This window comes from Drechmeria coniospora, chromosome 03, assembly GCF_001625195.1.
Source record: "Drechmeria coniospora strain ARSEF 6962 chromosome 03, whole genome shotgun sequence".
Taxonomy (NCBI): domain Eukaryota; kingdom Fungi; phylum Ascomycota; class Sordariomycetes; order Hypocreales; family Ophiocordycipitaceae; genus Drechmeria; species Drechmeria coniospora.
In genome coordinates, this window is record NC_054391.1 from 6,565,583 (window position 1) to 6,593,577 (window position 27,995).

The 27,995-nt window shown below is 56.7% G+C and overlaps 6 protein-coding genes across 6 annotated transcripts; 2 read left to right on the top strand and 4 right to left on the bottom strand.

Moving 5' to 3' along the window:
• Nucleotides 1–5,136: 5,136 nt before the first annotated feature.
• Nucleotides 5,137–6,345, bottom strand: DCS_07545 (uncharacterized protein; the record flags this gene model as incomplete). Its single annotated transcript, XM_040804830.1, has 1 exon — nt 5,137–6,345. The coding sequence occupies one exon, from the start codon at nt 6,343–6,345 to the stop codon at nt 5,137–5,139; it is 1,209 nt and encodes a 402-aa protein (XP_040654934.1).
• A 2,037-nt stretch (nt 6,346–8,382) lies between these two features.
• Nucleotides 8,383–8,907, top strand: DCS_07546 (uncharacterized protein; the record flags this gene model as incomplete). The annotated part of the gene is made up of 1 exon (XM_040804831.1): nt 8,383–8,907. The coding sequence occupies one exon, from the start codon at nt 8,383–8,385 to the stop codon at nt 8,905–8,907; it is 525 nt and encodes a 174-aa protein (XP_040654935.1).
• Nucleotides 8,908–9,290: 383 nt separating this feature from the next.
• DCS_07547 (uncharacterized protein) lies at nt 9,291–11,272 on the bottom strand (the record flags this gene model as incomplete). Its single annotated transcript, XM_040804832.1, has 6 exons — nt 9,291–9,723; nt 9,789–10,476; nt 10,532–10,603; nt 10,687–10,998; nt 11,063–11,088; nt 11,130–11,272. The coding sequence occupies 6 exons, from the start codon at nt 11,270–11,272 to the stop codon at nt 9,291–9,293; spliced, it is 1,674 nt and encodes a 557-aa protein (XP_040654936.1).
• Nucleotides 11,273–12,602: 1,330 nt separating this feature from the next.
• Nucleotides 12,603–18,394, bottom strand: DCS_07548 (Rho guanyl nucleotide exchange factor; the record flags this gene model as incomplete). The annotated part of the gene is made up of 3 exons (XM_040804833.1): nt 12,603–12,719; nt 12,801–13,877; nt 13,937–18,394. The coding sequence occupies 3 exons, from the start codon at nt 18,392–18,394 to the stop codon at nt 12,603–12,605; spliced, it is 5,652 nt and encodes a 1,883-aa protein (XP_040654937.1).
• Nucleotides 18,395–22,189: 3,795 nt separating this feature from the next.
• DCS_07549 (telomerase reverse transcriptase) lies at nt 22,190–26,123 on the top strand (the record flags this gene model as incomplete). The annotated part of the gene is made up of 10 exons (XM_040804834.1): nt 22,190–22,582; nt 22,639–22,942; nt 23,010–23,171; nt 23,233–23,996; nt 24,064–24,525; nt 24,586–25,441; nt 25,501–25,563; nt 25,617–25,784; nt 25,843–25,951; nt 26,012–26,123. 10 exons carry the CDS (start codon nt 22,190–22,192, stop codon nt 26,121–26,123), a joined length of 3,393 nt encoding a protein of 1,130 aa, XP_040654938.1.
• A 185-nt stretch (nt 26,124–26,308) lies between these two features.
• Nucleotides 26,309–27,957, bottom strand: DCS_07550 (uncharacterized protein; the record flags this gene model as incomplete). Its single annotated transcript, XM_040804835.1, has 2 exons — nt 26,309–27,370; nt 27,457–27,957. 2 exons carry the CDS (start codon nt 27,955–27,957, stop codon nt 26,309–26,311), a joined length of 1,563 nt encoding a protein of 520 aa, XP_040654939.1.
• Between the last annotated feature and the right edge of the window lie 38 nt (nt 27,958–27,995).

A 27,995-nucleotide genomic window follows, 5' to 3' on the forward strand; every position in this document is an offset into this window, starting at 1 on the left:
GTGCCAGCCATCGGTCCTTGGCCCACACACTCCGTTGGCCTGCGGAATTTCTGCGCATGCACCAGCATCGGCCTGCTGTCGTGGTATCCGCTTTGCTCTCCGAGCTCGTTCCCGCGCTGCAAAAATGTGCATGTCCAGCAATGCCAAGTGGACTTGCACACACACGGGTGCAGCAAGCGCATCCATAAGTACAAGTGCACTTTTTCGCAACGGGCCAGAGTGATGCGCGGCGCTCGATTCACCAGGATCAGCCTTGCGCTCTCCTGCAATCTTCGGATACAACCTGATCCTTTCGGTTTGCAACACACGTCCGGGGAACATTCTGGGGGGGACGGCGTTTGATTTGCCCATGCCGCCAACGCGGTTGAGGCTTCTCCGGGGACCTGGGTCAGGACAACGAACGGGGGTGGGGATCTGATCTACGGAGCACAGGCAAGTCCTTACTTACTTACAGTACAGTACATGTAATGTACTTGGCGTACAAGTAGTAGCAACCAAGTACGGAGTCCTGTGCGAGCGCTGATCCTGGGGGGAAGCAAGTAATAATATCACATGTGCCGTGGGTGTAAGTGTACGGTAGGTGCAAGTGCACAAGCACATACAGGTGTAAGAGCAAATGTAGTGTTTGCGTGCCTGTAGGTGTTTGTGCACCTGTAGGTGTGTGTACCTGTAGGTGTGTGTACCTGTAGGTGTGTGTACCTGTATGTGCTTGTGTACCTGTAGGTGTGTGTGAGTACCTGTAGGTGTGTGAGTACCTGTAGGTGTGTGTGTACTAGGTACCTGTAGGTGTGTGTGTGTGTGTACCTCTAGGTGTTCAGTAAGTGTACATGTACTGTACTGTAGGTGTACTGTACTTACGTGTACATGTAATAGCAGGCGTACCTAAGTGTACTTGTAGGTGTACTCCGTACTGTAAGTAGTAATTACGTGCAAGTGTCCATGTAGGTGTGGTTGTCAGTGTAAACACAGAACGGAGTAGATGTCAGTGGGTACGTGCAACAACATGTACCTGTCTGTGTCCTCACTGCCGCCGCACGTACGAGGGACTCGGTACCTCCCCCGCCGTCTGCCCTGCATTGCCGCCTGTAAGTTCCGGGTACTTGGGCACCAAGAGTGCCTTCCTCTGGTACCTAGCCTAGTACACCTAGGTGTGCAGAGTACTTACAAGCACGAATACTACGAGTGCAGCGTACAACAAGTACTTACAACTACAAGTTGGTGTCCTGTATGCAGAGTACAGTACTTGTATCCGTCCTTGCGCCCAAGCAAGTACATCCATCGCCAGGACGAACAAAAGGACATTGGCTGTGGATCGAGATCAGGGCCAATCGGAAGAGACCAAATCGGCACCCCGCCTCGTCCGGCTCTCGGTGCTCGCCTGCCCAAAGTACACCGACACTACCTGTGGACACATCGACAGGCAGCGGCTCCCGCCTGACCCATATCGAACTCGGTTGCGGCGTCCCGAGTTGGTAGATATTGTGAGCACTTGATGCTAGGGGAGGAGCTCCCGTTCGTACTCCCATTTCCAGAACACCATCGTATACTCTGCACAATGCCCGACGCACCTATACGGATTCGTGTCGTCGCCCGGCCGCGCCACAAGTGGCTGTCAACCCGAAAGCCGGCTGGAGAAAGGGCGTCAAGCAATAATACGCAGACGTATATACGCAAGGGTCTCGCCCCCAAGCTTCCTTGATGCGGAGTATGCATCGCAAGCATGTACCTACGAGCAGCGGCAGGCAGGTACTGCACGTACGGAGTAGTTGTAGGCGTGCCTTCTTCAGCGCGAGCACGGTAGGAAGTTGTAGGTGAAACAACCATGACTTGGGTACGGCACGGCACGAGGACGTGCAGGTGAGTATGCATGCCACTGTGCAACCACGCCCATCTGTTTGGCCGTGCTGTACAAGTACGTATCGTAGTTGCCCCTCACGCGTGTACTGTACGTATGGGTTCGCGTCCATGTGCACCTTGGAGCATGTACTTACAACTAGGTGCGTGGGCAGCACTTGGTATGCCGTCGACGTTGGCATCCGCTATGCTTACGCAGTACTTGGCCGTACTGCAAGCAAGTACGTACTGTACACCTACGGAGTACCTACAACTGGGTGCTAGGTACTCATGTGCCGTGGCACGCTTGTCGCAAGTACTGTAAGTATTAATACTTACTTGCGCATGTAACCATGTACGTTCTTGCAACTGCTTGGGGGCGTATCCGTACTGTGCAAAGTGCTTGCATCTACTTACAGTACTTACAGTACGGAGTACTTACATAGATGTACTCCGTACGGAGCATTTGCTGTACAGTATGCAAGTGTACCAAGGTAGCGAATCGTATTGCCTAGATGTGCTCCATACATGCACTCCGTCCTCCGCACATATTTACTAGCAAGTGTACATGCATGTGTACTGCCTACAAGCACTCGCTGTACTCCGTGGTCTCCGAGCGCTCCGTACAGTATGCCGTGACAGCTTCGACCCCAACCCAGCAGATTCACCGGGATCCACCGGGAATTAGCTCACGGTTCATGTTACATCTGTCATTAGCCTGCCCATGATCCATACATTTTCGATCGGCGAATTTGAGCATACTCTCCAGCATCGCAGTGGAGGCTTTGGATATGTGACAGGGACCGAATGCATGCCTCCTGTACGGAGTACTTGCATGTAATGATACATGCAGGTGTACGCGCGTAGGTGGACGGACGGAGTACACTACGGAATACTCCGAACTTGCTCACAGTACGGAGCCGTCTCCCAAGTACATGTACATACTTGCTATTGGCACTCCGTACATGTGCAAGTCCTCGCAGTTGCGGTATTGTTACGAGCACGCCTACGCAGTGCTTGAACACCACATGTACACGTATGCTTACTTACTCAAGTACAAACACTGTACAAGTACAGAGTACTGAAAGTACGGTACTGTACTATTGCGTACGAGCACCAAGTTGCCGTTCAATTATAGTATTGCTTGCTCGTACCGCTGTTCTATTTGTAGCATCTGCTACTCCTCACTTGGACACGCCGACGCACCCGTCACGCATGCCTCGCCGACTCATCCGCTTCGCCTCTCATTGGCAGAAGCATGTCGGCACCTTCATTCCCTCCGCCGTCGTTGCCGTGCTGGCGCGGCACTTGCTCGCCTCGCCTCGCCTCGTCTCACCACCCATGGCATCGCATCAACCTCGCCATGGCTGGCCCGTCCTTCCATCCGTCCTTCCATCCATCCCACTTGCCGCCGCTTGCTTTTTCAGCCTCGCCGGCGCAGGTGAGCTCTCACAAGCGACAGGCTCCAGCGTAGCCCTACAGATGGTCCCCCCCCCCCCCACGACTTCAGCTGGCCGCGCGAGTCCTTCGCCTCGGTCGCTTCTGCATCGAGTCTGCCGAGAGCGACGGCGCCTGCAGCTGCGTGCTTGCACCGGCTAGGCGGTGCGGCACGACCGCACCCGTCGATTTCCATTAGCTCATCTCGGCCGGCCGTCATGGTTGATGGCGCCAGCACCGGCGTCGCCGTCACTCTGTGCATGTGCACCGCTTCGGCCCCGATTGCCCCGACCCAGTACTAGTAAGGGCTTAAGTAAGTTGTACGTAGTGTAGTGGGCGTGCTCTCTCCGTCTCCGCTTGCCTGTCGCGGCGCCCAGATGCAGATCTATATGGCCATGTCGGCTATAGGCAACTGCTGGGCAAGGACCTGCGCCGTGCTGGCACGCTCTCCGTGAAGATCTCCAGGGGTGAGTCGCGCACAGAGTGCCGTGTGTGTAAGAGCAAGTAATCCATGTACTGTAGGTAGGTGTGCAGCCTCACCTGTCACCTATATTTCCTCGCACCTATAGTGCGGAATGCCTACCGGTACCCGTAGCCGTAGGATGGGTTCCCAACCACCCCTTGCCATGTGGAGCTGATGGCATAGGACCGAGTGGATTTGATTTGTCTCTGTCCGCAAACCGGGCCGATGCACCGGCTGGCTCGTGAGCAGGGGAGCTTTGCGACCTTGTCGACCGACGCCAACGTCGAGCACGTTGCAGTTGCCTTTGGCCATGCGCAGCATAACCGCCCAAAACTCTGCGCGCCGCACCGTAGCCCGGGATCCCAGGCGCAGCGTTCGCTGTTCGCTATTCGGCATTCCGCCTCCAGCTCGCGCCGTCCGCTTTCACCTCGTCGCCCTCCCAGGCTGGCAGTCGTCGTCCCTTGGCTGAATGCCGCGTTGGATGCGGCAACAGGAACGCATGCGCACTTGGGTGGGTGCCCATGTACTTACAGCAAGCACGTCAGGTGTGCTGTAAGTGAGCACAAGCAGACGAGCATCACATCACACGTGGCAAGTACTTGATGTACGTCTAGGTGTACACCCACGAGTGCGTGGTGCTTGGTATTGCCGTGTGCAGCTACCGTGTCGTGTGCGAGTGCTCCGTTCGGCCCTCATCCTTGACGAGCATCCTCCGTTGATCGGCGGCGCTCGGTGCTGTCGGTCGGGTTGCCTTCTGTCGAGCATGCTGCCGCTAGGGCATTGTTGGAAAACATCTCAAGACGCCTGTCGATCAGCGGCCGTCGACTTGGCGATTCTCCCCCCCCCCCCCCCGTTCTCGTGAGAGCCCGTGATTCTCGAGCCATCTGCGTCACGACGATCCGCGGGCACCAACACCAACACGAGGCGCCCGGTTGCTGGGGGCGCAGTGTTCTTCGTACCGTAGGTGAGTGCTGCAAGTAGGTGTACTTACTTGGGGGTTCGTAAGTGCACTGTCCAACGCCCACCCAAAGGGAGCATCACCCTCCCCCCTTGAAGGGCGTAGGCGTATACCTACCATTACTCCGCACATGTTACACACACAAGTACGTGTGCTCTGCGGTGCACGTACTTACGTACTTGTAGGACGTGGCGTCCGACCGCAGCTTCGAGTGGCATGCCCACTATCCTGTGGCCTGTGCTTGCAGAAGCGGTTACCTACCATCCGGCTACCCCGTGGAGATGGTTGCATTCCCCTCCTTGTCCCCTGCGCCTCCAGCTTGGCAGCAGATGGTCATCCCCATGTCGTCGTCGTCTCCGTATCAAGTCGTGAGGCGCATGGAGTAATCATTACCGGCGAGTGGAGTGGTGGGCATGTCCGGTCTGCTCGCATTTGCGTCAGCCAACTATCCGTGACGTAACGTATATGGTGATGATGTCGAGTTGCTGCGACTCTGTAGCGGAAACTCGTCTCGGCCCTCGAGCCTGACTGAGCTGGACGATCCCCCACATGCCAAACAATAGTACCAAAACTCCCGCATTCCCGTGGCGTTCTGGATGGGAAGTAAAGGGGAGAGTCTGAGAAAGGAGGGGATCCGTGACGCTGTGACGGCAACTGTAGTCTGTATAATATTGGCGGTGACGGCCTTGGATCTGTACAGCAAGTACTTGCCAGTACGCATGCGCCGGGCGGTCTCCTCTCCCGGCCTGCGGGCCACGTTGTCGCCTTCCTTGCCGCTGCGGCACAAATGGGGCGGCGACGAGGTAATATGCCTGTACGAGTACAGCATTCTCGTAGATGCATGGGCATCGTCTGCACTTCCGCGGCGGTCAAGGCTGCTTCCCGACATCCTCAACAGTACCACCATGTTCTCCGTGAGTTTCCTGTGGTGCGCCCACAGTCTTCCGTCCAGTGCGGACGCCAGGTTCCCTCTTGTATCAAGCAAAGGTTTTTGGCGGTCAGGCACGTCTCTTCGTAGGTCAGACCTCCCATGCAGAGGCACACACCTGCTACCAAGACCAAGAGAGGCCAACCGGCTCGAGCATGCGCTCGATGCACCCTTGCTGCGACGATATTGCTGAGAGGCACTCGGCGTGCTCGAGTTGTGGCGACCAACCGGCAGAGCTGTAGCCGCGTGACAGAGTGGCGTGAGGTGAGGAGGAAAGGAGAGCGAGCCTTTACTCTTCTCGCGACTTGGCCCCCACCGCGTCATCCTCTTGCTGACCATCGGCGTGGTCTCGCTGGAAAGGGCCGGGTAAGCAAGCTGGCGTGATGCGTTCGGGCTCACGAGTGCGCCGCCGGCACGACACCACGCCGGACTCGAGCTTGATTCTTCCCTGTTCGGAGAAAGGGCGGGCGTGCCACGGAGCAGGTAAAAGAGCGAGGCTTGCGCGGGACCATGCTGGATGGCCACCTCGTGGTCTTTGGTGATGCTGCTGGGCTGAAACGACCGTCGAGGACGAGCTGATGGAGCTCCGCGACGTGCCTGACGTCGGGACAGGCGGGACTGCTTTGTGCGAGGGCATGGAGTAGCGTTGTTCTCTTCGCCATCCATCCTCGTCCTGTCCCACTGTTGAAGGGAGCCGACCGCGGCGCGCTGCCTTCTCAGAGGCATGGAGCCGAGTGATATTCATCGACACTTATCCCTTTCCTCCTCTCCGACTTTGGGAGGAGCAGTGTGCGACGTTCCGCTTTCTTGGGGTCCTGGATCAGAGCGATGCCAATGGACGTCCATCCCTCTCCTTCTCTCCGACCCTGACAAGTTGACGTCTGCCGTGAGCTGCTTTTTCAGGGGAATGGAGCCGCGGGACAACGATGGACGTCCATCTCTCCCCTCGTTCCCAACTTTGGGAAGGGGCCGACTGCAGCAGCCTGGTTTCTCCGGGGCACGACCTGGTAGGGTTCCTGGTTCGAACGGCGAAGTCGACGATGCTGGAAGTAGATGGGGATGGAGCACTCTGAGCCGTCGTCCCTGCGAGCCCGGGAAGCCATCGTCCACTTTGGTTTTCCTGGCATAGATGGAGGGGGGGCCGTGGAAGGTTGGGAGGCCACTGGCATCGCTGGTCCGAGAAGTAGTCTATTGATGAAGGGGGGCTCCCAGGCAGTGATGGCATGTTCGCCAGATGAATATCAAAGGCTCCCTGAAGCTGCGTCAATGCTGCGTCATGGCTGATGAGTCCTTCCCAGCCAACGTTCAACGCATCGACGTCGACGACGAGAGCTGACGGGGCGTTTAGTGGTAAAGCTGCAGCATTGGCATGCGGTTGCGCGACCGTAACCGGACGAGAAACGAGTCATCAAGTGTCGGAATGGAGATTGCTTGCTGTGCATGGACGATGAAAGCTGTGCCGTGATTAGGCAGTAAGGTCCAAGGTGCCCGCCGGAAGCGTAGCTGCTGTTTCAGCACACATCACATGATTGTTGGCACCTGCCATCAGCACCTTCACCTCATCAGCGATAGCTCTCGGGAACAGAAGGGGTCGAACGTCACAAGACCAGATCATCTCAGAAACCGCGCCAAAATTGTAATTGACACAAGGCCTGACTCACATCGAAATCAAGGGGAGACGGTTGCACGATCGGCGGTCATGGCTGGACGTTCATTCAATTTACCCTGTACCTTTCAAGGCGGCCATATTCCAGCAGGTACTGTACTTAAGTACTTGTTGTACTGTACTTGCATGCATGCATGTTGTACATACGCGCAGTACTTCACCGTGGTGTAGGTGTACTTGGAGGCAAGTGCTGGAGTACCTACACCTTCTTACTGAACTTATTGAACAGTTTTGTACCACCGAGTAGTAGGTATGTACTTTCATATCACACCTAAAGTACTTCGTACATACGGAGGAATTACTTGCAAGTATTAGTTCATATGTTTTGTTGGGCATGGCCTCTCACCGCTCGCCCGCAGTGACGTGGCTGGGCGTCGATGGATGGCTCCGGTGGCGCCTGAGATTCCTACCCTTATTAGTCGTTCTTTTCCTCTCTCGTGCCGGCCTGTCATCATTAATGAACAATGTGCACGTACGTACGTAGGTGCCTTTAGAGTTCGTTCCATTCGGGCGACCGAGCACTTGTTGGTGCGAGTACATGTACAATCGTACCTGGGTACCAGCCTGTCGACAGATTGCTGCTTAGTAGTTTCAGGTACACCCCCGTCATTCTCGGCATTCGCCTCTCGTTGGCACTTCGCGAACACAGTGTCCTGTTGATCCGACTTCGCGAAGCAACGAAATCGACGTAGTATTCGCGACCGGCGAGCGCTCGTCCTCTCGAATCCATCCTTGGCCCGAGCTTCTCCCACACCGTTCACATTACCCCGTCGACCTGCCTCGACGGTCGTGACTCGTCCGTTGCCTGCGTCATCATCCGCTAAGCGAGCTGGCAGCCAAACGGGTCACGCGCGTTGCATCAGTACGCACAACCGAGCTCTTCATTCCCATCGCCGTTTCAGCCGTCCGCTCTCCTCCGCCCTCATTCAACCCCCTGCGACATCTGCCGCGGCTTGCCATTTGCATCAGCTTCGAAGCACGCGTCATAAGCATCGCCTCATCCATCCGCGTCCGTGCCGCGGGTGAACGAACGAACCGCTAAACAAAACCACTCCCATCCCCTCACCTCGCCGACCGGTGCCGTCGTCAGATTCAGCATGGCCTCCTTCTTCGTCGATCTCTGGGAGTCCATCTTCACGCCGGGTCCCACGCCCAGCATCCTCCGAGCGACAAACGTCACATTCGCCGCCCTCCAGTTCGTCCTCGCCGCCCTCCTCCTCGCCACCTGGAGCTTGCACTTTGTCATCCTCTCGGTCCTGTGCGGCAGCCTCTGGTGGTCCATCAACTGGTTCGCCGCCGAGGTCGCCATCGCGCAGGAGCAGCAGCAGCAGATGGAGCGGAGCCTGGCCGAGGAGGAAAAGGACAAGGGGAACGAGGAGGAGCTCCGCGACGAGCACAAACCCCGGAGGAAACCGGCGGCGTCGGCAGCCGACGAGAGCAGCGATACCGAGGTCGAAGGCTCGACGGCCGTCGCCGGCGCACCGGCCGATCTGAGGCAGAGGCCCGCCGCGACATCGGCCGGCAGGGCACCGAAGCTTTCGTCCGACGGGAGACAGTCAAGCGTGAGCACCGAGGATGAGTGGGAGAAAGTTTCGGGAAGCGAGAGGGAAAAGGGAAAATAAAGCGGTGGCGGGCGGCGTAACGGATCGTGGCGGGCGGCGAGGAAGACACCCTGCACATAAAATGACCGCGTTTGATTTCCGTGCCAGCCTTCTCACCGAACGTGTGACGAAAGGATGCAGGCTACAGTTCAACCGTTTGCTTCATCGGAAGTGTCGTGTGTCATCGCCGGAGCATGCATTACTGAGATGGTGGAATCCACACCGATGCCATCCATCCGCATACCAGCACGCGACGCATCCATGCCGCACGCCGACGTCGTGAAACCGCATCCAAACAATGCCACGACGCCAAACTCCACGCGAGACGTTGGAGCCGACGTCCTTGAACGGGTTCCGGTCGCCACGCCTGCATCCAAGACGATGGCGTCCAGGCCATCGATGCTCTACAAGTAATGGAGCTTCCGCGTTGCGAACGTCGCCACCACGGAACAAATGGCTCCGATAAACAGGCAGACGGAAATGGCATTCGTCTTGCCGCTCGACGCTCCCTTGTCCGCCGCGGGGGCATCGTCCGACAGCTCGGGACTCTTGCCGGGCTCGAGGATGGTGAAGACGATGGAGGCTATGAAGGTGCCCACGAATTGCGGCAGTGTCGTGTAGATGTTGAGGATGCCAAAGTAGATTCCCGACAACTCGGCCGTCGTCGACGTGCCGCTCGCATCCGCTTCCTCGGCACAATCGGCAGCATCGTTCGGGTGAACGGTGGGAAGCTCAATGTCGGGCTCCTCGTCGAGGCGCTGGTATGAGGCGCCGCTCAGCTTGTTGACCTCGACGCCGAGAAGAGCGGTCGGCGCCCACAGGGCAATCGTCCACGGGCTGGCGGCCGACGGGGTCAGCCGCATCATCGGACGGGTCGGCCAGCAGGGGCAACCGGCACTCACAGTCCGCAAAGGCAGAGGAGAATGGTGGCGAAGCGAAAGCTTCTCGCCAGCGGCGCCATCGACATGGCCGCGGCGAACAGCAGCTGGCCGCCGATCCACGTCATGACGAGATCTGGTCTCCTCTTACGCCACGTCCCGCCGGCGCCGGCAACGGCAACCGACGGGTGCGACATCTTGGCAGCCTCGTCGGCGGGAGACTTGACCAACAATGGCAGCGCAAAGGCGCCGACAAAGGTGACGACCGAGTAGACGAGGAGCGCGGTGCTCCCGATGCGGCCCATGTCTCCGAGGGCATCCTTGGACTGCTTCGCCTCGGGCGGTACGTCGTACCGAAAATACGTCTCGCCGACCCACGTGGTGCCGTAGAAGAGAAAGGGGAACCAGCCGATCCAGGACCAGAACTGCGCCCAGCAGATGGCCTGGATGCGCGGCGGCAGGTGCCGTAGGGTCGTGTAGATCTGGCCCGCGACGTTCTTGATGGGGTGCCGCTTGGCCTCCTTTGTCGATACGAGCACCTTTTCCGTCACCGCCAAGCAGGTGACGGCCGTGGACCCGACGATGGAGAGGGCGGCGATGACGGTGAGCTGCTGAAACTGGGCATCGCCCAGGGTGGTGCCGAAAACCTTGACCAAGTCGACGGAGCCGGCGGCGTAGCCGACCATGTGGCCGACGGCAGACATTCTACTCGCTGAAGGAGGGGGTCAGCGAGGCCCGGCGCGAGGGCGGCATCGGCGAGCACCTACACCAAGCTGCACCCGCCTGCTGCTTTTCGAGCGGTAGAATGTCGACGATGAGGCTTCGAGCGCACGACATGACTGAATATGCGAGGTCGGTCCCTCGTCAACAACTGCTCCATCCACCCGGCCGTTCGGGGAGGAAGTGGGATGGCCCAACATACCGGCGTTGATGGCGAAGTCGACGACGTAGATGGCCAGGACGGCCAGCACGATTGTCGGCATCTTTGATTGCTCGTCACCGCGCATCACCAGCCCGACAATCTCACGGGTGTATCCGAGGACGAGGAGACTGACGGCGGCGACGACGGCGCCCGCCACCATCAGCGGCCTCCTCCGGCCCCATTTGGACGTGTGCTCGTCCGACAAGACGCCGACGACGGGTTGGACGATGAGGCCCGATAGCGGACCGGCGATCCAGATCAGGGACGTATTGCTCTTCGTGAGACCGAGGGTGAGGAGATAGGGCGTGCAGTCTGAGGGCGGGCGGCGAGGTGAGCGACGGCGGGCGGCGTCATCGAATGAGGTAGATATACGTACACGTCATTTCGATCCCCCACGTGAATCTGCATCCTCCCCAAGTCAGTACGGGCACTCATGTACGAACCTGCGAGCAAGGACGAAGGATAGGGGAAGTGCGGTGAAAGGGGAGCAGGCGTACGTGATTCCAATCGCCGCAAAGGTCAGCAAAGTCATGCGCACCACCTCCGGGCCGCCCTTGACGGACGACTCCCCCACCAACGTTGCCATCGTGATATCTTCAGCTGTTCGATGGGCACAAGCCCGGGCTCTGGCTCGGTTGGTCGTCTGTCGTGGAAATTGGCCCTCGAAATCCGACCTGCGCGCAGTCGACGAGCCGCTGATCATCTGTGCCCCGAATCATCACCAAACGGCGAGCTGTAGTTGCGTGACCGAAGGCGGGCAGCTGGCACGCGTATACTGCCGTTTATGGTTCCGTGAGGGCGCAAGAATCATAATCATCCAGCAACTGAGGCAGAAGGAAATGTCGTGCTCGTCCCTACGCCCATGCAGGGGCATTCATGAAACGAGTGGGAATGCATGTCTCACGTCGTGGCCACTGCCGCCAGGCCGATGACACCTATGGTGGGTTCTGTGGGCACCAGCACAGCGCCCCATGCTCGGTCATCATTGGCCCTGGTTCTCTGGAGCGGCCAGTGACCACCGCCAGGTATTAGTACTTGCCAGCTGTAATGCTTGTACATGTCGATTGAGCAGCACCTAGCAGCTTACTACCTGCATCATCCAGTGATGTATTCATACTAAATGATATGCTCATAGCAGGTCATATATTCATGGAAAGTGATATACTCGTACTAAAAGATGTACTCATAGCAAGTGATATATTCATACTAAATGATATACTCATACAAGTGATATATATGCATACTAAATGATATACTCATAGCTAAATGATATGCTCATAGCAAGTGATATATTCTAAACGATATACTCATAGCAAGTGATATATTCAGAGCAAGTATTATACTCATACCAAGTGATATATATTCATACATGCACGTGCTTCGTGCATGCATGTCGACGCAGCTACAAACGTGGTACGGAGTGTACTGGTAGGTATGAATGTATAGGTATCAACCAGGAATTCCACCGCACTCCCTGCGCTTTCACGTTGATTCCATCTATTGTTGCAGTGAATCTCATTGATGGTATCTTAAACGCGAATCTGGCAACCTTGTACATGTACCCTCCGCTGCCTGCGGATCCTCGTCAACGCCTGGGCACCGCTTCTCAGTCTCGAATTAACGCCCGACCCGCGTCCGCATCTCTCGTCGACATGCTGGCTGTCAACCCAAAAAAAAAATAGAATGATGAAGAACAAGGGCCTCGCAAGAGCCTCCTGCAGAGAATCAAGAAAGAGGCTCGAAGCACTTTTCGCTCCTCTCGCTCGCTGTTCATGCCGTCCGGGGTTGATCTGCTTCGCAAAGAAAGGGCTAAGAACCAGAAAGAAAGAATAAAAAAAGGAGATGGGTCTCGGCGTTGCGCGCTGCCCTCCATTATGCTGGCGCAAATTCCATCGGCATCGGCAAAGTGCCCTGGATTACGGCTCGGCCAGCCTCGCAAAGTGTTTGGACCAGATCCATCCGATCTGGCCCTCTGAATCGTCTTGGTTTTTTGCCAACCACAGCTCGCCCTTTTCGGCGATGACGTCAAAGACCTGCAGCATCGGGTCAGTAACCTCTCGGCGAAGAAAGCAAAAATCGTGGCGGAAAGGAGAGTGACGCGGAGAACCACCCACCTCGCCAGCCTGATACGTCAGGTACGTGTAGCCAGCTTCCTGCTTGGTTGTGGCAATGTTGAACTCGAAGAGCGACGCTGCGAACCAGAGGACGTTGTACCCGTCCGAGAGCCTGCTTCGCTCGCGCGACGAGGCTCGCGAGGATCGCTGGCTCTTCGTTCCATCCGGCAGTGGCAGCGCCGAGTGGAAGAGGTTCGAGTACCGGCTCTCGTGCTGGTTCGAGCTGTACGTCGTGTTGGAATCTCGACGGTGTAGGTTGGCGGAATCGGAGCTCCGTCTCGTGCTCGGTCGTGTCGACGTGGCGCCCGTTCCCACCAGCGACCGCGAGCTTCCCGATATTTCGGGGGACCTGGACGACGCCGAGCTCCACTGCTGCGACGCGATCCCCGCGTAGTAGTCTCGGTAGTGGTACATGTGCGGGCTGGGTGCCGCGCCGCTCCTGAAACCGCTCGAGCTGGCGCTGGGCGAGACCGGGATGGACCCGCTGCGGCGTGCGTGAAAGTCAGCATGCGTGGCCGACGAGGCTGCATCGCCGTTGACGGAGAGCACTCGGCCCCGCGTCTCCACGTCCGACGGCCCCGAGCGTGACGTTCTGATGGTCGAGCCGTCCACACTCGTCGCCGACTGAGATGCCCGCCCACGCGTCGCCGAGTTCAAGATGCCGATGCTGTCCAGCTGCTCGTGGGCGTACGGGTAGTCCCGTTGAAAGGTCAGCATCACCTCCTCGAGGTCGGGCAGTTCGTCGCTTTCGCCAGTCACCGCCTTCATCTTCTCCTTCCATATCGCGAACCAGTTGGCTTGGATGTTGACAAAGTTGCCGAGGCAGATGTTGCCCACCCGCTCCGTAAGAGATCCCAGCATCGGAAGCTCCTTCTTGAGCGTGTCGTTCAACGCCTCGTACTGTTCCACGAGCTCCCTGAGCTTCGGATCAACCGACTTCCCCGATCGCTTCAGCTGTTCCGATCGCTCAAAGTCCAGCCGTCGCTTCTGCCGCTTCTTCATCGCCAGGGACGGATTGCCGTACGCCTTGATGACGTGCTCGAACGGCTCGATCACATGCTTTCGGACTTGGGCCAACTGCAAAGGTCAGTGAGCTGGGTGGGCAAACAGGGGGGGAGTCGTTCGGGTGCACGTACATGGTCCTCGAGGGCGACCTTTTCGAGATCGCGCATCGAAATGTTGAACTGAACCCACTTGCTCTCAAGCTCGGGGTAGCTGCCCGGCTGGAGCCTCATGACGAGCTCGATCGAGGAGAGGTACTGAAGGAATTCGTGCACGTACGCCGACACCTGCCTGGTGTAGAACTCGACGTCGCGGAGCACGACTTGAAGTCGGAGGTAGTCGTCGCCGAACTTCTCCTCGAACCGAACGTAGTCGGCATCCTCCGGGGCCCGACTAGTCGACGTCTGAAGCTTGTCGACTCGTTTCCCAAACGCGCGGGCGAAGCCTGCCTTGACATCCGACTCCTTCCGCTTTCGTCCGACGATTTGTCCGACGAGCTCGAAATTCTTCTTGGTCTTGTTGATCTCGATGATGGAGTTCTCCAGCGACTCCTTGGCCGCCATCAGCGCCTCTCGATCCGGGTGATCCTGCGGCGTGTGCTGAAGAAGCGTGACGATCAGGTTGGGGTATTTTGTGATTCTCTGCATCGGTTTGATCAGGAGCGAGTCCAGGTCCCAGGCAGCCGTGAGGTCTTTTGCCACCTCGTTGCACTCGCTCAGCCACATCTTGACCGTCGAGTCTTGCTGGATCTGAATGAGCTGCTTCGCAGCCTGATCGCTGTTGCGGAGGAAGCCTTCGTGCACCAGCTTCATCCTCTCCATGTTCTCTTGGAAAACGGGACCGAGAGAGGTCACGCGATCCCTGGCATCGCTGGGCTCTCCGGTCTTCGCCAGAGCTTGTTCCGGCATGGTGGATTCCGCGCTCCGGGGCGCTGCACGGCCGCCTCTGGGCACGTACACCGAGGCCACGGCGGCCTTGAGCTGCCTCAGGAAAGCGGTATGAAATTCGATGATCTCGTCGCTGTTGCGGAAGACGAGCTTGACCGTCTTGCCGTCCAGTTCAGGGCAAGCCTCGGCGGTTCCCTTGTAAATCTCTTCCACGATGTTCATGTCTCGGACGAAGACGGCCTCTGTGTCGATCAACTCCTTGATGACGTTCCGCCGCTGAATGAGGCGGTGGCGTTCCTGGCTCGTGGGCTCGTCGCCTCCTTGCGCCGACGACCTGGCGTCGCTGTCCGTTTGGGTTGCGTCGACCGAGTGTGGTGTTGGAACTTTAGGCGCGCACTCATCACTCTCCTGCTCGGAATTGGCCAAAGTGCTTCCGCGCTGGGACTGGTCGTAAAAGATGCTCGATGTCCGCGAGTCCAGCGTCGAGGCTGGAGCAGAATGCGGCACAGGAGGTGGTCTGTGGTCAGGAGTTTGGAGGTACGACAAGCTCGCACCGACATCCTGTGTCAGGTAAGGAATGGAGAAACTCTCTCCAGCGTCGACCTCTGGTAGTTGGAGTTGATGAGAATGGACAGACCATCTTGCCGAATCGTCCGCACATTGCCCGTCCGATCCGTACTGCATCCCTGTACGGGACGAAACTCTTTCCCGAGTCGTCGTTGTCGATTCCAAGACGGTTCCGCGACCATAGGCGCGAGATTCGTGCCGACTCTGCCTTGCGGACGACTTCGTGGCATCAGAATCGGCGCTATCAATGGAAAAGTCGGTCCACGCCGACTCTCGGCTCAGCCTATCGTTATCCGTCCTCGACGGGGGCACCACAAGGCTGGATGTATTTGCCGCATCTAGTCGTCGGCCATGGGCGTCGTCTGGGGCACCGACATCGGATGAAGCACAAGTGGATGAACGATAGGACGACAGGGGATCGCCGCAGCGGAAGTCGGGCCGAGACAGCACGAACCTGTCGTGCTCCTCCGTCTTCTCCGCACATGCATCCACAGCTGCATCGTCGCCCCGGGGCGCATTGTCCGAATCCGAGCAGCGGTCTGACCTGCTCTGCACATCCAAGCGAGGAGAGGAAACAGGTCCCGCCTCGCCTTCGCCTTCCCGTTTGGTCTCGGTAGGTTGTGGCGAGGCCAGGGTGGCAGCATATGACTCGATCGGTCGAAGAGCAAGGGAAGGGCCCTCAAAGCCGGCCCTCGAGTCCAGGATCGTCGGGTGGTCTGTTTCGTCACGTACTGCGGCCTGTGACGCCTCGTGCCCGACCTTTGGATTCGCACCCAAGGGATCTGGGTGTTCCCCGGAATGATCCTCATACCTTGGCTGAGGAGAGTCTGTAGCAGAAGTCTGGGGAGCTGGCGGCTTCGCAGATACGAACATGCCCAGCGAAGATTGATACGGCTGAACCGGGGGACTCGTCCGGGGTTCGTCATCGAGATCGGTTGCCTCGGATGTCTGAGACGTCGCGGACCGAGTCTGCGCTTCCGCACTCGTTGGGTGCCCGAGGAGAGCAATGCTCGAGGGGATACCAAGCGTGGGCGAGTCACCATCCGTCGCCAACTGTCCGAGCTGTGGGGGGCTCGGAAGGAGTACTGCGGGTAAGGCGAGGCGTGGTTCGACTCCGTGCCCAGGGTTATCCACGACCGGATTCGCGAAGGGTTCGGTCGGCAGATGCTCCGGTTGCCTCGTCTCGGAATCGGAAGATGCGCCAACCTTGTCGAGAGCACTTGAGATACCCTGCTCCGTCTGCGTTGGGGCGGCGGCGATGGCCGATGCAAGCGATTCGAGATCAGAGATTATCACGTCGGCCATCGCGGCCGGTTCCACTGCCTTCTCGCGACTCCCAATGACTTCCTTTCGGGTCTCGAACGCTTGGCTTTCTCGGATGGATCTGCTGTATGCGAGTCTGATATGCTCCCGCCTGCGCTCGAAGTCAATGGGTCCGACGGATACCTTGCGATGTCTCGTTGCCGATTTGTCGTCCGATTTCAAGGGCATTGCGTCGGAGCCGTTGCTAGAACCTCCGCTGTCGGACCCCTTCATGCGCGAGCTGGCCGTCGCAACCAAGGAGACCGGCCGTCGCGGCCGTGAGCTTCTCAGGGTTGGCGATAACTTGGGCGGGGGCGTTGTTATGTACGCTTCAAGGCGCGGCTTGTTGCCCGGTGTGACAAGGGCTTCGGGGGGGTCCTTTCTGCCCGTCGGCGTTTTCGCCCTCGCTGGGGCGACGGCGGGACGGAAAGCCCTCGCATTCGCACGTGCGCGTTTGAGCCCAGGGGGCGAGTATGAGGGAGGAGAGGGCGGACCAGACGAGTTGGTGGGGCTTCTCAGCTTTCTGTCGGGAATAGGGATTTTGGATATAGATGATGAAAAAACTAGGCTCGTCGGTGGAATGAATCTAGTGTGTGGCCTGCGGGCAATCTGTAAAAATGATGGAGACACTGTGACCTCGCTTCGTGAACGAGTGTGGCCCTTGGGCCGAGACGCAGAGCCGACGTGTGAAGGGTTGACCCGTTGGTTGACATGGCGATACCAGCTGCTTGGGGAAGGAGATTTCGTGTCGGGGCCGGAGTGGCGACGGTGGTGGTGGCGACGGCTCGATTCGGAGATCTTCTGGGATCGGCCATGACCTATCCCGAAGCCAGGAGAGGATACGTCATATTTTTGAGGGAGAATCTCGCCAAACAACAGGCCCCGGGTCGCGGGCGCCGTCGGCGGAGACGATGACCGTTTCTGGCCGTGGTGCAGGCTGCGTGAGGGAGAAGCGACCTTGCACGATGGGTGCGTCATCGAGCTGGAGGCGACGTCTTTGCCGTTGACGGACATTCCAGGCTTGCCGATGCGGCTGGCGAACGACCTTGAGCTGCTGGGCACGGGATCCTCCTGAGGTGCAACGGTCGACCGTTGCCCGCGTGTCCTTGCAGCGTCGTGGCCTTCCTGCGCCGTTTCCTGAGCCAATGATTTGTGAGCGTGTCCGGCAGGCAAGGCGGCGTACGGCGTTGCTCTACTTCGCGCCTTGACGACGACGACGGCGGCGGCGGCAGCGGCATCGCTTACTGCTCGAGGTGGCGTGGATCCCAGTCTGGCAGAGGGTTGCGGGATGGAAGAAAGGGTGCCGTTTTGATCGAATCGCTTCTTCAGATCCTTGACGCTCGGCCTTTTCAACGTGCCCGACGTCGAGTGGGTGCCGTCGTTCGGGTCCGAGGCGGCACAATCGGTGGATAGAGGCAATGAACCGTTCGACGAGAGGGCGAGATGGCTGGCGGCGGCGGTGGCTGCGTCGCCGAAGCACAATGAGGGGCCGATGACGGACGAGGCCATGAGCGGGTGGATGGGTTCGCCGTCGGAGGGTTGGCTGGCTTCGTAGCTCCGGTAGAAGACGTCGGGATTCACGGTCTCGGCGGCATGGTGCGCGTTGGCCAGGGCAGCTGTGTAGTTTGCGGCGGAGCGGCGATGGCCATCGCGGGCGAATTCGTCGTCGTCGTCGTCGTCGTCGTCGCCGGGGTGGGAGGTGCCGTCGTCGAGAGGGTGTTGGGGTCCAAGTTGGGATCCGAATTGGGCATCACCGTCTCCGTGGCCGAAGAGGCTCTCTCCAAGGCGAGGATTCGCACCGTCCGTCAGCAGGCCAGCATCCGGGTCGGGATCCATGGCGATGGCCTGCCTAGGACGAGGCAATCATCCGCCAAGCTGGACGTCGGGCGTCGCGACTGGGCGGGACTCGACAAAGGGCGGCAGGAGCAGGAACGAGCATCGATGCGTTGGCCGACGGGATGCAGGGGGACGCCGCGTACGAGGGACGAAGGCGGGTGGGCGAAATCGAGAGGAGGCTGCTTACGTGGATTGATTCACGTCGAGACCGGCTGGTGCGGGCGGTGGGAGGATTCGTGACGATGTACGCCTGGCCGGTGGTGGTGGTGATGGTGGGAGCGGATTGGGCAAGTGAGAGAGAAAAGGTGATGCCGAGGTGCTGCTACCTGGCAGCGGTGCAGTACCGTTGGTGGTTGGGATTCGGCCGCCCGCGAAAAGCCAGCAGGAGCCACGGCAGGGCAGGCAGGGCAGGCAGGTTGCCAGCAATCATGCACTAACGGGCAAGTACCCAGGTACCGAATACAGGCAGCCAACCAAGTCGCTGCGCGATGTTGCACGACAGCGGCGCACGTACGTGGGAGACAAGAGCCGGGATGTATCCTGTACGAAGATGGGGTCGTCGAATTCGTACATGTACACTACACTGTATTACTTGGTCGCACAGCCGTGCTCCGTACCCTTTGCCGCGACGCTGCCCTCGCGCGGGCCACCTTGAACAACGATGCGGACTGCAGAGTTGGCGTCTGCACCGTGCAGGCACGTTGACTTGGAGCAGGTTGGTCGCACTGGCTGCAACGGGTACCTGATACTCGTTCGTACTAAGCTCCATGTTTGCGCGGTATTCTCCAAATGGCGCGCCCTCCTCGCTTTGCCATTGTGAGCCATCCGTCGGCGTGGCTTGATCCAAGCGATGACGAGGGTGCAAACGCGGAGGACCAAGTACAGAGTACGGAGTACTTGTACATGCATTGGAGGTACCGGTACAAGCACTAGCGAGAGCTCGAACACGAGCGGGATGGTGAACGAACACGTACCGGTACATGTGATGCCGGCGCACTCCGACTAGTAAACATGTAGCTGTACAGCACGAGCCGACCCCGTCGTCCATGTCCATGCAAGCTTCGCTGGCAGCTGGTCCTCTTGTTCCGACTGATCAAATCCTTGTCCCGTCGCCTCACCTTGAGCGAGCGAGCATTTCGCTCGGCAACTCTTCAATCCCGCACGGACTTGGGGGCGCATGCACGGGATTTACACTGTACATGCACGTGTACATGTACATGTCCTTGCATGTGCACTCGACGAGTCCACTGTACAGTAAGTACGGTTGCAGCATGCATCCTCCAACGCTAGCCACCGGCTGTTGGTTGTGTCACGCCGTGTCTGCACCATTGCGATCCCCATCTGAGCTGCGACATTACCTACCTGTACAGTACTCCGTACTCCGTACTCACACATAGTTGCATGCGAAAAGTACACGTACACCTTTGCCTGAGCATATACATACTTGCAGGCATTGCGCTCGCACGAATGAGCACCGGCTGCAAGACAGTTCCAGCATACGATCTTTGCAGGCCTGACATCAGATCCGACCCCTCCGTCAGCGGGCGGCATCTCGTCGTTCCCCCACTGTCTGCTGTGGAGGCCTCGACCGGTACGATTGCCGTCCGCTTTCCTCGCCTTACTTGTGGAGGAAAGGGAGGGAACGAAGGACAAGGGACATGCAAAGAGCGCCCACTGGCTGGTCGAATCAGGCGGTTGACTGGAAAAAAAGTTGGGAAATTGCATGAGAGAAATCGGTAAGCTGTATTACTTACAGGAGTGGCACCAATATTACTTGCGTACTTAGTTGTACTCCGTACTCCGTAGAGTATTACTCCGTACGGAGCACTGTACACTAAAGTACATGTACTTGTGGTTAGGCGTACATGCAAGCATGCAAGTAGGCATAGCAAGTACTCAACTACTTACCGTACAGTGCATGTACATGCACAAGTACAAGAACCCGTGTACTTTTCCAACTGATGTACTGTACAACTACGGAGTAAGTACGGAGTACCTGCAGGCTACATATTAAGTACAGTACGGGTGCAGTACGGGGTATTAAGTACCTCCCCTGCTGTACGTACCCAAGCGCCGTCAACGCGTAGGCTGGTTGGTACCTGACGGCTGTCATATACGGCCCACCATTTTATTCTTAGCTTATAGTTTTCCGTTAACCATCCCCACTTAGCTTCCCGTCAAGTCCACTTTCAGGAACCACAACAAAGCAAGCGATCAGTCAAACAATGAAGCCTTCGCTCGCTCCCTACCCCCATTCGAACGCTCACCCCGAGCACGCCGCACTTGCCGCACATGGCAACCACTTGCCGAGGAAACTCACATGCTCTGTGAAGTGGGTATTGCCGGGCGACGGGATGGCAACACCGCTGATTGGCTCTCGATGTCAATGCAAACGGCGACGTGCTAGCCGCACTGTGACACTGGGCAATCTAAGTACATAAACGACCCTGGGCTGGGCCCAGCATCCAGCCAAACCGCTAGCGCAAGATTACGGTGGATTGAAATCAAGGGAGGAAACCGCTAGCAGCCTGTACACTGTAAGTATCATTCAAATAAAATACTCAAGTACAAGGACGAGTAAGTACAACTACATTGGTATCTTGCATTCGCACCAGTACTTGTACTAGTACGGAGTATATGTACTGTAAGTACCTTGAAATATCCAGGTTGCTGCATCGAAGTGGTGCTACTAGTATGGAGTACATGTACTGTACAGTACGAGCACGCACGAGAGTACATCGTACCTTGCATTTACTCAGCTCCGAAATATCCGAACACTACGGAGTAGTACGGAGTATTCTTGGAGTATTACTGTACTGTACTCCGTACAGTACTTATTACTTGTAGTGCGTGTCTGTTGCTGTGCATAGGTGGGTGTATGGAGTAGTTGTGCGTACTCTTAATATGGGTGTTCGAGTGCATATATTATCGTGCATCCGCATGCACCAGAGACCAGCAGGACCATACTGTGCAACTGCGCGACACGATTTTCGTACAGTTTTTTCAAGTATCATGGTAGTACCTAGGAATGGCTGTGCCTTATTACTGCGATGTCGACGATTCGCTGTCCACTGCATGTGGAAGCTACGTACATGTGCATGTATCTCGTTGAAGGCGTCTGAATGCTACTACTGCACACAGGTACAAGTAGTTGTACGATGTAGCTACTAACCTATTATGCAGAGGAGGTAGAAATAAACCGCAAGTAGGTGTCCGTGGACAAACACGGGTGAATGCTCTCGCTTCAAATGTGGTATGATGCAGGTGTGCTGCACCTTGCCTCCCAAGTAAAATTCGCAGATGAATACATGTAACTCTCATCCCACTGCGCGTGAGTATGAGCATCCTCATTCGCTCCCAAGGGCTAGAGGTGTCTACATCTAGGACTAATTTTGCAGCCTTCTGTAGCTGAACATTACGATGCATGTGAATGATGGTGTACTGTACGTATGTGTATAGTGGGGTGGCAAAAGTGTCGATTCACTTTGTAGTAGTACCGCTTACCAAAACTGAATCCTCATTTTTGTCTGCGACCGTACGTGCTGAAGACACAGTAATTAATACCTATCAGGTTAATACGTGCGGAGTACTCCCGTACTGCACGAGTACCTTCTAGTGCAAGCAAGTATTGCTGTAAGTACTTATTACAGTCCTGCCAGCATGTAATGTAAAGCAGGTGGGGCGTGGGGCGTGTAAAGTGTTCGACGTCCATTCTGTATCGAGCAGATCCGTTGCGAGACGAGACACGATCACGCCAATAGACGCGATTCTGCGTCATCGCCATGACTTCGCGACATGGACAGAGACGTCAAGCGGAAACGCAGCAGACGTGACGCGTCCGGAACCTGCCATGGCCAGAGCAGCGACTTCGAATTGCCCGTTCGCCGGGACTTGCTGAGCCAATGCTATGGCACTGTCCAAACACTGCGAGACTACATCCTCTGCAAGCTCCCCCGATCCTCGAGGCTGCGCCGCAAAAAGATTTCTTCGTTGAGAAACGGCAACGAGTTTGAAACCAATATCGGACGCTTCCTGGATACGTCCTTGGTGTGCATCTGCGACCAACGGCAACAACCCGAGGTGGAGGTGCCCGTGTACGAGCAGTTCCTGTCCTTTTCCCAACGAGGGGATGAGTCCTACGTCACCCTGTCCGATGGAATACCCGCCGCCACCGGTGTGCAGGCTGAGGTTTGTCGCCTCGTCTGACCATGTTCCATCTTGGACCTTGTGCTGAAACGAACCAGATTGTCGACTTTGTCGTCTGGAGATTCTTCAAGCGGGAACAGAGCACTCGGGCGCGACCCAAGCACCTCCTGTGCGATGGATATCGTCGAATGGCTCGGGAGGGAGACTCGGCCTTGACCACAATCCCGGGGGTCTACAGCCTCTATCCCAACTCTCACGTGGCAACCCTCAAGCGAGAGCCCTGGCCACATCTGCTGGCGCTGCTGGGCCAGTCAGGGCAGAAAATCATGCTGGATTTGCTTGTCGATTGTTCAATTTTCATCGCTCTCGAGATAGACCTCGGCAACTACTATCAGCTCAGCGGTACGCCTTCCATCTGCCCTCTGCCCGGTCGTGCACTCGAGCCCAGCATCGTTCTGACCTGCCACAGGCATGCCGCTCGCCGAACTTGACTTGTCCAGGAATCGGTCGTCGCCGGCAGAGATCACAGCCAGGAAACCATCAGACATAACGCTCGTCAGAAGTCGAATATTTTATGCCAAGCCAACGCTCACAGCTCGTGGCCGTGTTCACTTCGGTTACAAACACATTCGTACGCTTGCTCGTCCCCCTACACTCTACCGACGCAATTTGCTGAAGAACAAGCTCTGCAGACGTTCTAAATCGATGTCTGTATTCTCAGCAGTCGTTGCAGAATGGTGAAGTGCCGACACCGAAGGATAAGGATGCAACCAAACGCAACGAAGCCAACACTTGCAAGGTGATGATGTACATGTTCCCGCGCCAGTTTGGACTACACAACGTCTTCAGCTCAACAGTAAACTTCCTGGAAACGGCCCAGAAGTTCCAGGACTATACTTGGCGGGAAGAAGAGATTGCAGGGTTGATCGCAAAGGCAGATGGCACCTCTATCGGGGGGCAGTCCTTAAAATTACCCAAGAGACTCAGGGGGGCAACCAGGACCTTGGTTCAGAGACTTCAGATCCTTCACGGGCGCTGCTCATACGCAGAGCTTCTCCGTCATTATTGCCCAACGTTTCTCGACAGGCGCCGCACTCGTAATTCCAACACGACCAACGCGCAACCAGAGACCTCATCTTGCGCTGCGGCGCTGGGACAGGCAGTGACAAACGGAGTGCCACCAGTCGCATGCCGCCCGAAGAAAGTCAACCGTCTGAATTCTCAGCTACCTTTGCTCCCGTCTGATGTCAACTCTCTTGAAGCGCTGGCTTGTCCTGCGTCGCACGTGTCAGCATTTTGCCAAGCAGTTCTCTCCAAGATAATACCGAATGACTTTTGGGGCGAGGGTGATGCAATGTGCCACAACCGGGCGGTATTCCTGAACAAGGTAGACCACTTCGTTAAATTGCGGCGCTTCGAGTCGATGACGTTGCACGAAATTTCCCAAGGTCTCAAGGTTCGTCCAGCGTCTCACGTCCTCGCTTCCTCATCGAACAGAAGTGGAAAATGTTGACGCCGTGCAGGTCGTAGGTCTGGCCTGGCTTCGACCGCCTGGCCAGCAAGGCCACAGGCTTGGGCAGACCGACAAGGGCAAGCGAGATGAAATCTTTCTCGAATTTTTGTATTATGTTTTTGATTCCCTCTTGATACCCCTGATACGGAGCAACTTTTACGTGACCGAGTCCAATCAAAACCGCTCTCAACTGTTTTACTTCCGCCACGATGTCTGGAGGGCTATCGCGGAGCCGGCCATGGCAGACATCAAGAAGAGTATGTTTGAAGAGGTCAACACCGTGGAAGCGCAGCAAATCCTCAACTCCAGACGGCTTGGCTTCAGCCACATACGACTATTGCCCAAGGGCAGCAAGCTGCGCCCGATTATGAACCTGCGACGGCGTCAGCTGAGCAAGGGCTCCTCAAAGCTTCTCGGTCCCAGCATCAACACCGTTCTGAAACCGGTTCACACCATTCTGAAGTTTGAAAAGGTATCTACATAATGCTGCTTTTGCCGAGCATGTCTAACGCGCGCTAACCATCATCTGAAGGATACCAATCCTCTGAAACTGGGATCAACCATGTTTTCTGTCGATGACATGTATCCTCGGCTCAAGGACTTCAAGAAATCTTTAGGTCCGATGAATGGACGCCTTTACTTTGCCAAGGTGGATGTTCAAGCCGCCTTCGACACCATTCCACAGAAAGCAGTCATCAAAATCATTGAGACCGTTCCTACAGAGAAGACTTACACCATGATTAAGCACGCCGAGGTGCGACCTGGCGAGCGTGCAATGCTCGTACCCAATAAACCGGCAACTAAACCAGTGAAGCGCTGGCATGCAAATGCTTTTGCCGCAAGTCGCGACGGCGCACCACTCCAACAGCGACTACACGGCGATCTTGGCCGCAGAAGGAGAAACACGGTCTTTGTGGACAGTGCCATGCAGGTGCAGCACGACGCAAGCTCGCTCATGAAACTATTGGCAGACCACGTGGAGCGAAATCTGGTCAAGATTGGCAAGAAATACTACAGGCAAAGAACTGGCATACCTCAGGGTTCGATTCTGTCTTCGCTCATGTGCAACTACTTCTATGCCGATCTGGAGAAGCAGCGCCTGGGTTTCCTCAACTCGCCAGACTGCTTGCTCATGAGGCTCATTGACGACTTTTTGCTGATCACTCTTGACAAGGCCAAGGCTATCAAGTTTGTGCAAACGATGCACCAAGGTGTACCCGAGTATGGCGTCAAGGTCAATCAAAAGAAGACGTTGGTCAACTTCGAGATGCAGATGACCGGTGGCCCCGTTTCCAGAGCAAACGGGGCGTGTTTTCCATACTGCGGCGTTTCCATCGATTGCCAGTCACTAGAAATTATGAAGGACAGAGACCGGAGCAACGTTAGTGGTGAGTGTTCTTTCCCTGCACGGCACACAGCACATGTTGGCTCACGTTCGAGTCCCCAGAGAGCTCGTTCACCGTCGAGTTTGGCCGCTCGCCTGGACAAAACTTTCAGCGGAAGGTTCTAAGTACGTTGGGCAGGAAAAAACTTCTGAAAGATATGCGCTGACTCTAGCTATAGACTCGTTCAAGATACAGTCGAACCTTATGCTCTACGACACGTCTCACAATTCCACCAAAACTGTCCTGCGATCCCTACACGGCGCCTTTCGCGAGACGGCATTGAAGATGTGGATCTACATCCGCTGCTTGACTCGGCCTCAACAGCCCAGCACGCGTTTGATAACCCGTACGCTTCCGTAGCATCTACATTGCCATGTTACCTCATGCCCTAATTATTACTACAGGTACCATTTCCAAAGTTGCCGAGGTCGCTTTTTTGATCCTGTCAAGCAAGGCGAGGAAGAAGCAGTATCCGCTATATTCATGCGACATTCGCAAGGGACAGGTAGTTGCGTAAGTGATTGTTGCCTCCGAGACCATCTTTTCTGTGCGTGCTCGCTAAACCCATGGCAGAACGGCATATGGTGCATTCCTAGAAGTCTTGAGTCAAAAGCAATCGAGATATGGCGACGTGATATCGTGGCTTCAAGCGCAAAAAATAAGAGCACCCTCGGGGTGCAATTAACTCGTTGCGCACGCTGTGATCTCCATCAAGAAAAAAATACCTGTATCCATTTGCGTCCACGTCAAAGACAAACATCATGACGGAGAGTGATCGCTCGTCTTGCTACGTTTCATGCGTCTTCGGACATGATGCACATCATTTGAACTTGGCGCTTTATCTGTTGAGGTGAACCGAGGTCTGTCGTTTTACAATGCGATGCCCGTCTCCCACCAATGCGCTCCGGAATGCCACTTAGGAAAGTGATCTCGATCCCACCTCCACCAATGATCCGTCGGGTGGCCGTACCCAAGCCAGCGAAGGGGCGAAATGGGAACCGGTTCCAACAGCCACAACCCGGAAGAGGAAATGTCATCAATGAACAGTGTCGACGTGGCGTACATCCAGACGAAAGTGAAGAGGAAGTTGGCGATGCGGGTCAGCATCCGAGGTGGATTTGGCACGCGTCGTTTCATCACCTTGGCAAGGCCGTCTTGAATGCTGATGCCGGCGACTTGGAGAAGAAAGAATAGCGGCGAGCGCCAAGGTCTTGTTTCGGGAATAGACGACATACTACCGAAGGCGTGAAGCAGGCCGGACTGAAAGAAGGATAAGAACATGGCAACGGCGGCAGCTGTTTGCGAGCCTTCCCGGAGGTATCCTCGTCGCTGCAGATAGAGGGAGGGGGCGAGGAACTGCTGGCGAAAGGTCTGGTGCCACCAGTCTCCCCACCAGCCGGCGAGACCTTTATCAAGAACAAGCGAGAAGGAGCCGAAAGTGGAGGAATAGTGCCAGAGGGCGGCACGCGACGGCCAGAGAGTCTTGAAGAGCCAATATTGAACGACATTGTTGACGGCGAAGACGGCATCGAGAGCAGCCAGGACGCCAGATAAACAGAGCAATTCCCTGTAGGCAATGATGACCCACGGCGACAGACGTTGAAGATGGCGGGGAAGCTCGGAGGCGTTGTCTGGGCCGTGGATGAAGTAAGGATCCATCATCATGGAGACGGATAGGAGATCCAGAATGCAGTACATGATGAGGATTTTGACAACGTGTTTGCGGATAAACTGCCGTTCGGTGAGGCAACGCTCATAGCCGCTGCCCGTCACTCGAGGCATCGAGTTGAGGTCCACCCGGTCTCCCAATCGGGTCTTTGCAGGAATTTTGGGCCGCGGAATGGATGATATCGACCAGTTCCAGCCTGCTCTCTTGTAAGCATCCGCAAAATCAGGATATTGGAACGAAATATCTTGCCTGCTCCTCGAAAGCTACACATCAAATCCAGGACCCAGCCGAGACGGTTCAGGAAAGGGGCGTTCGCAGGAAAGGGCTGCCAGACGAGATGATGTCCGACCTCTGCATCCGTCATAGATTCGAATTCTTGGGTACGAGGGCCAGCGGTAGGCACGCCGATGTTCCGGCTGCGAAGGCCATGGGAGGTTTGAGGGCTAGTCGCACTCGCCAATGTGCTATCCGTTCTTTCGTGCGTCGCCTTCCGGAGGACTCGTATCGCTCGTGCGGCCTCGAACTGCGGACGCTTCCAGACGAGCAAGTTCATGTTCAAAACGACGCCCCAGGAGGCCATCAGCCCGGCAGCATAAGCACATGCCATGTTCGTGCTGGAAGACTGGCGAGCGACATTGATGTTGAAGAGGACGACAAAAGCGACGACGAGCCATCTTGTTTGGTAGAGCCAGGGGCGGTGCGTGTGAGGGATGGTGAGCCACAGCGCGGGGACGATGAAGGCACCAAGCACGCTGTAGGGTATCAACAACGGCTTCGCTTGACCGTCGGCGACAGCCTGTCTGAAGGCGGACCGGTACGCATGCCTTGTAGCGTCGTCGAGGCGTTCCATGGTCGGATCGTCCTTGATGAGGAAGGCAAGGCAAGGTC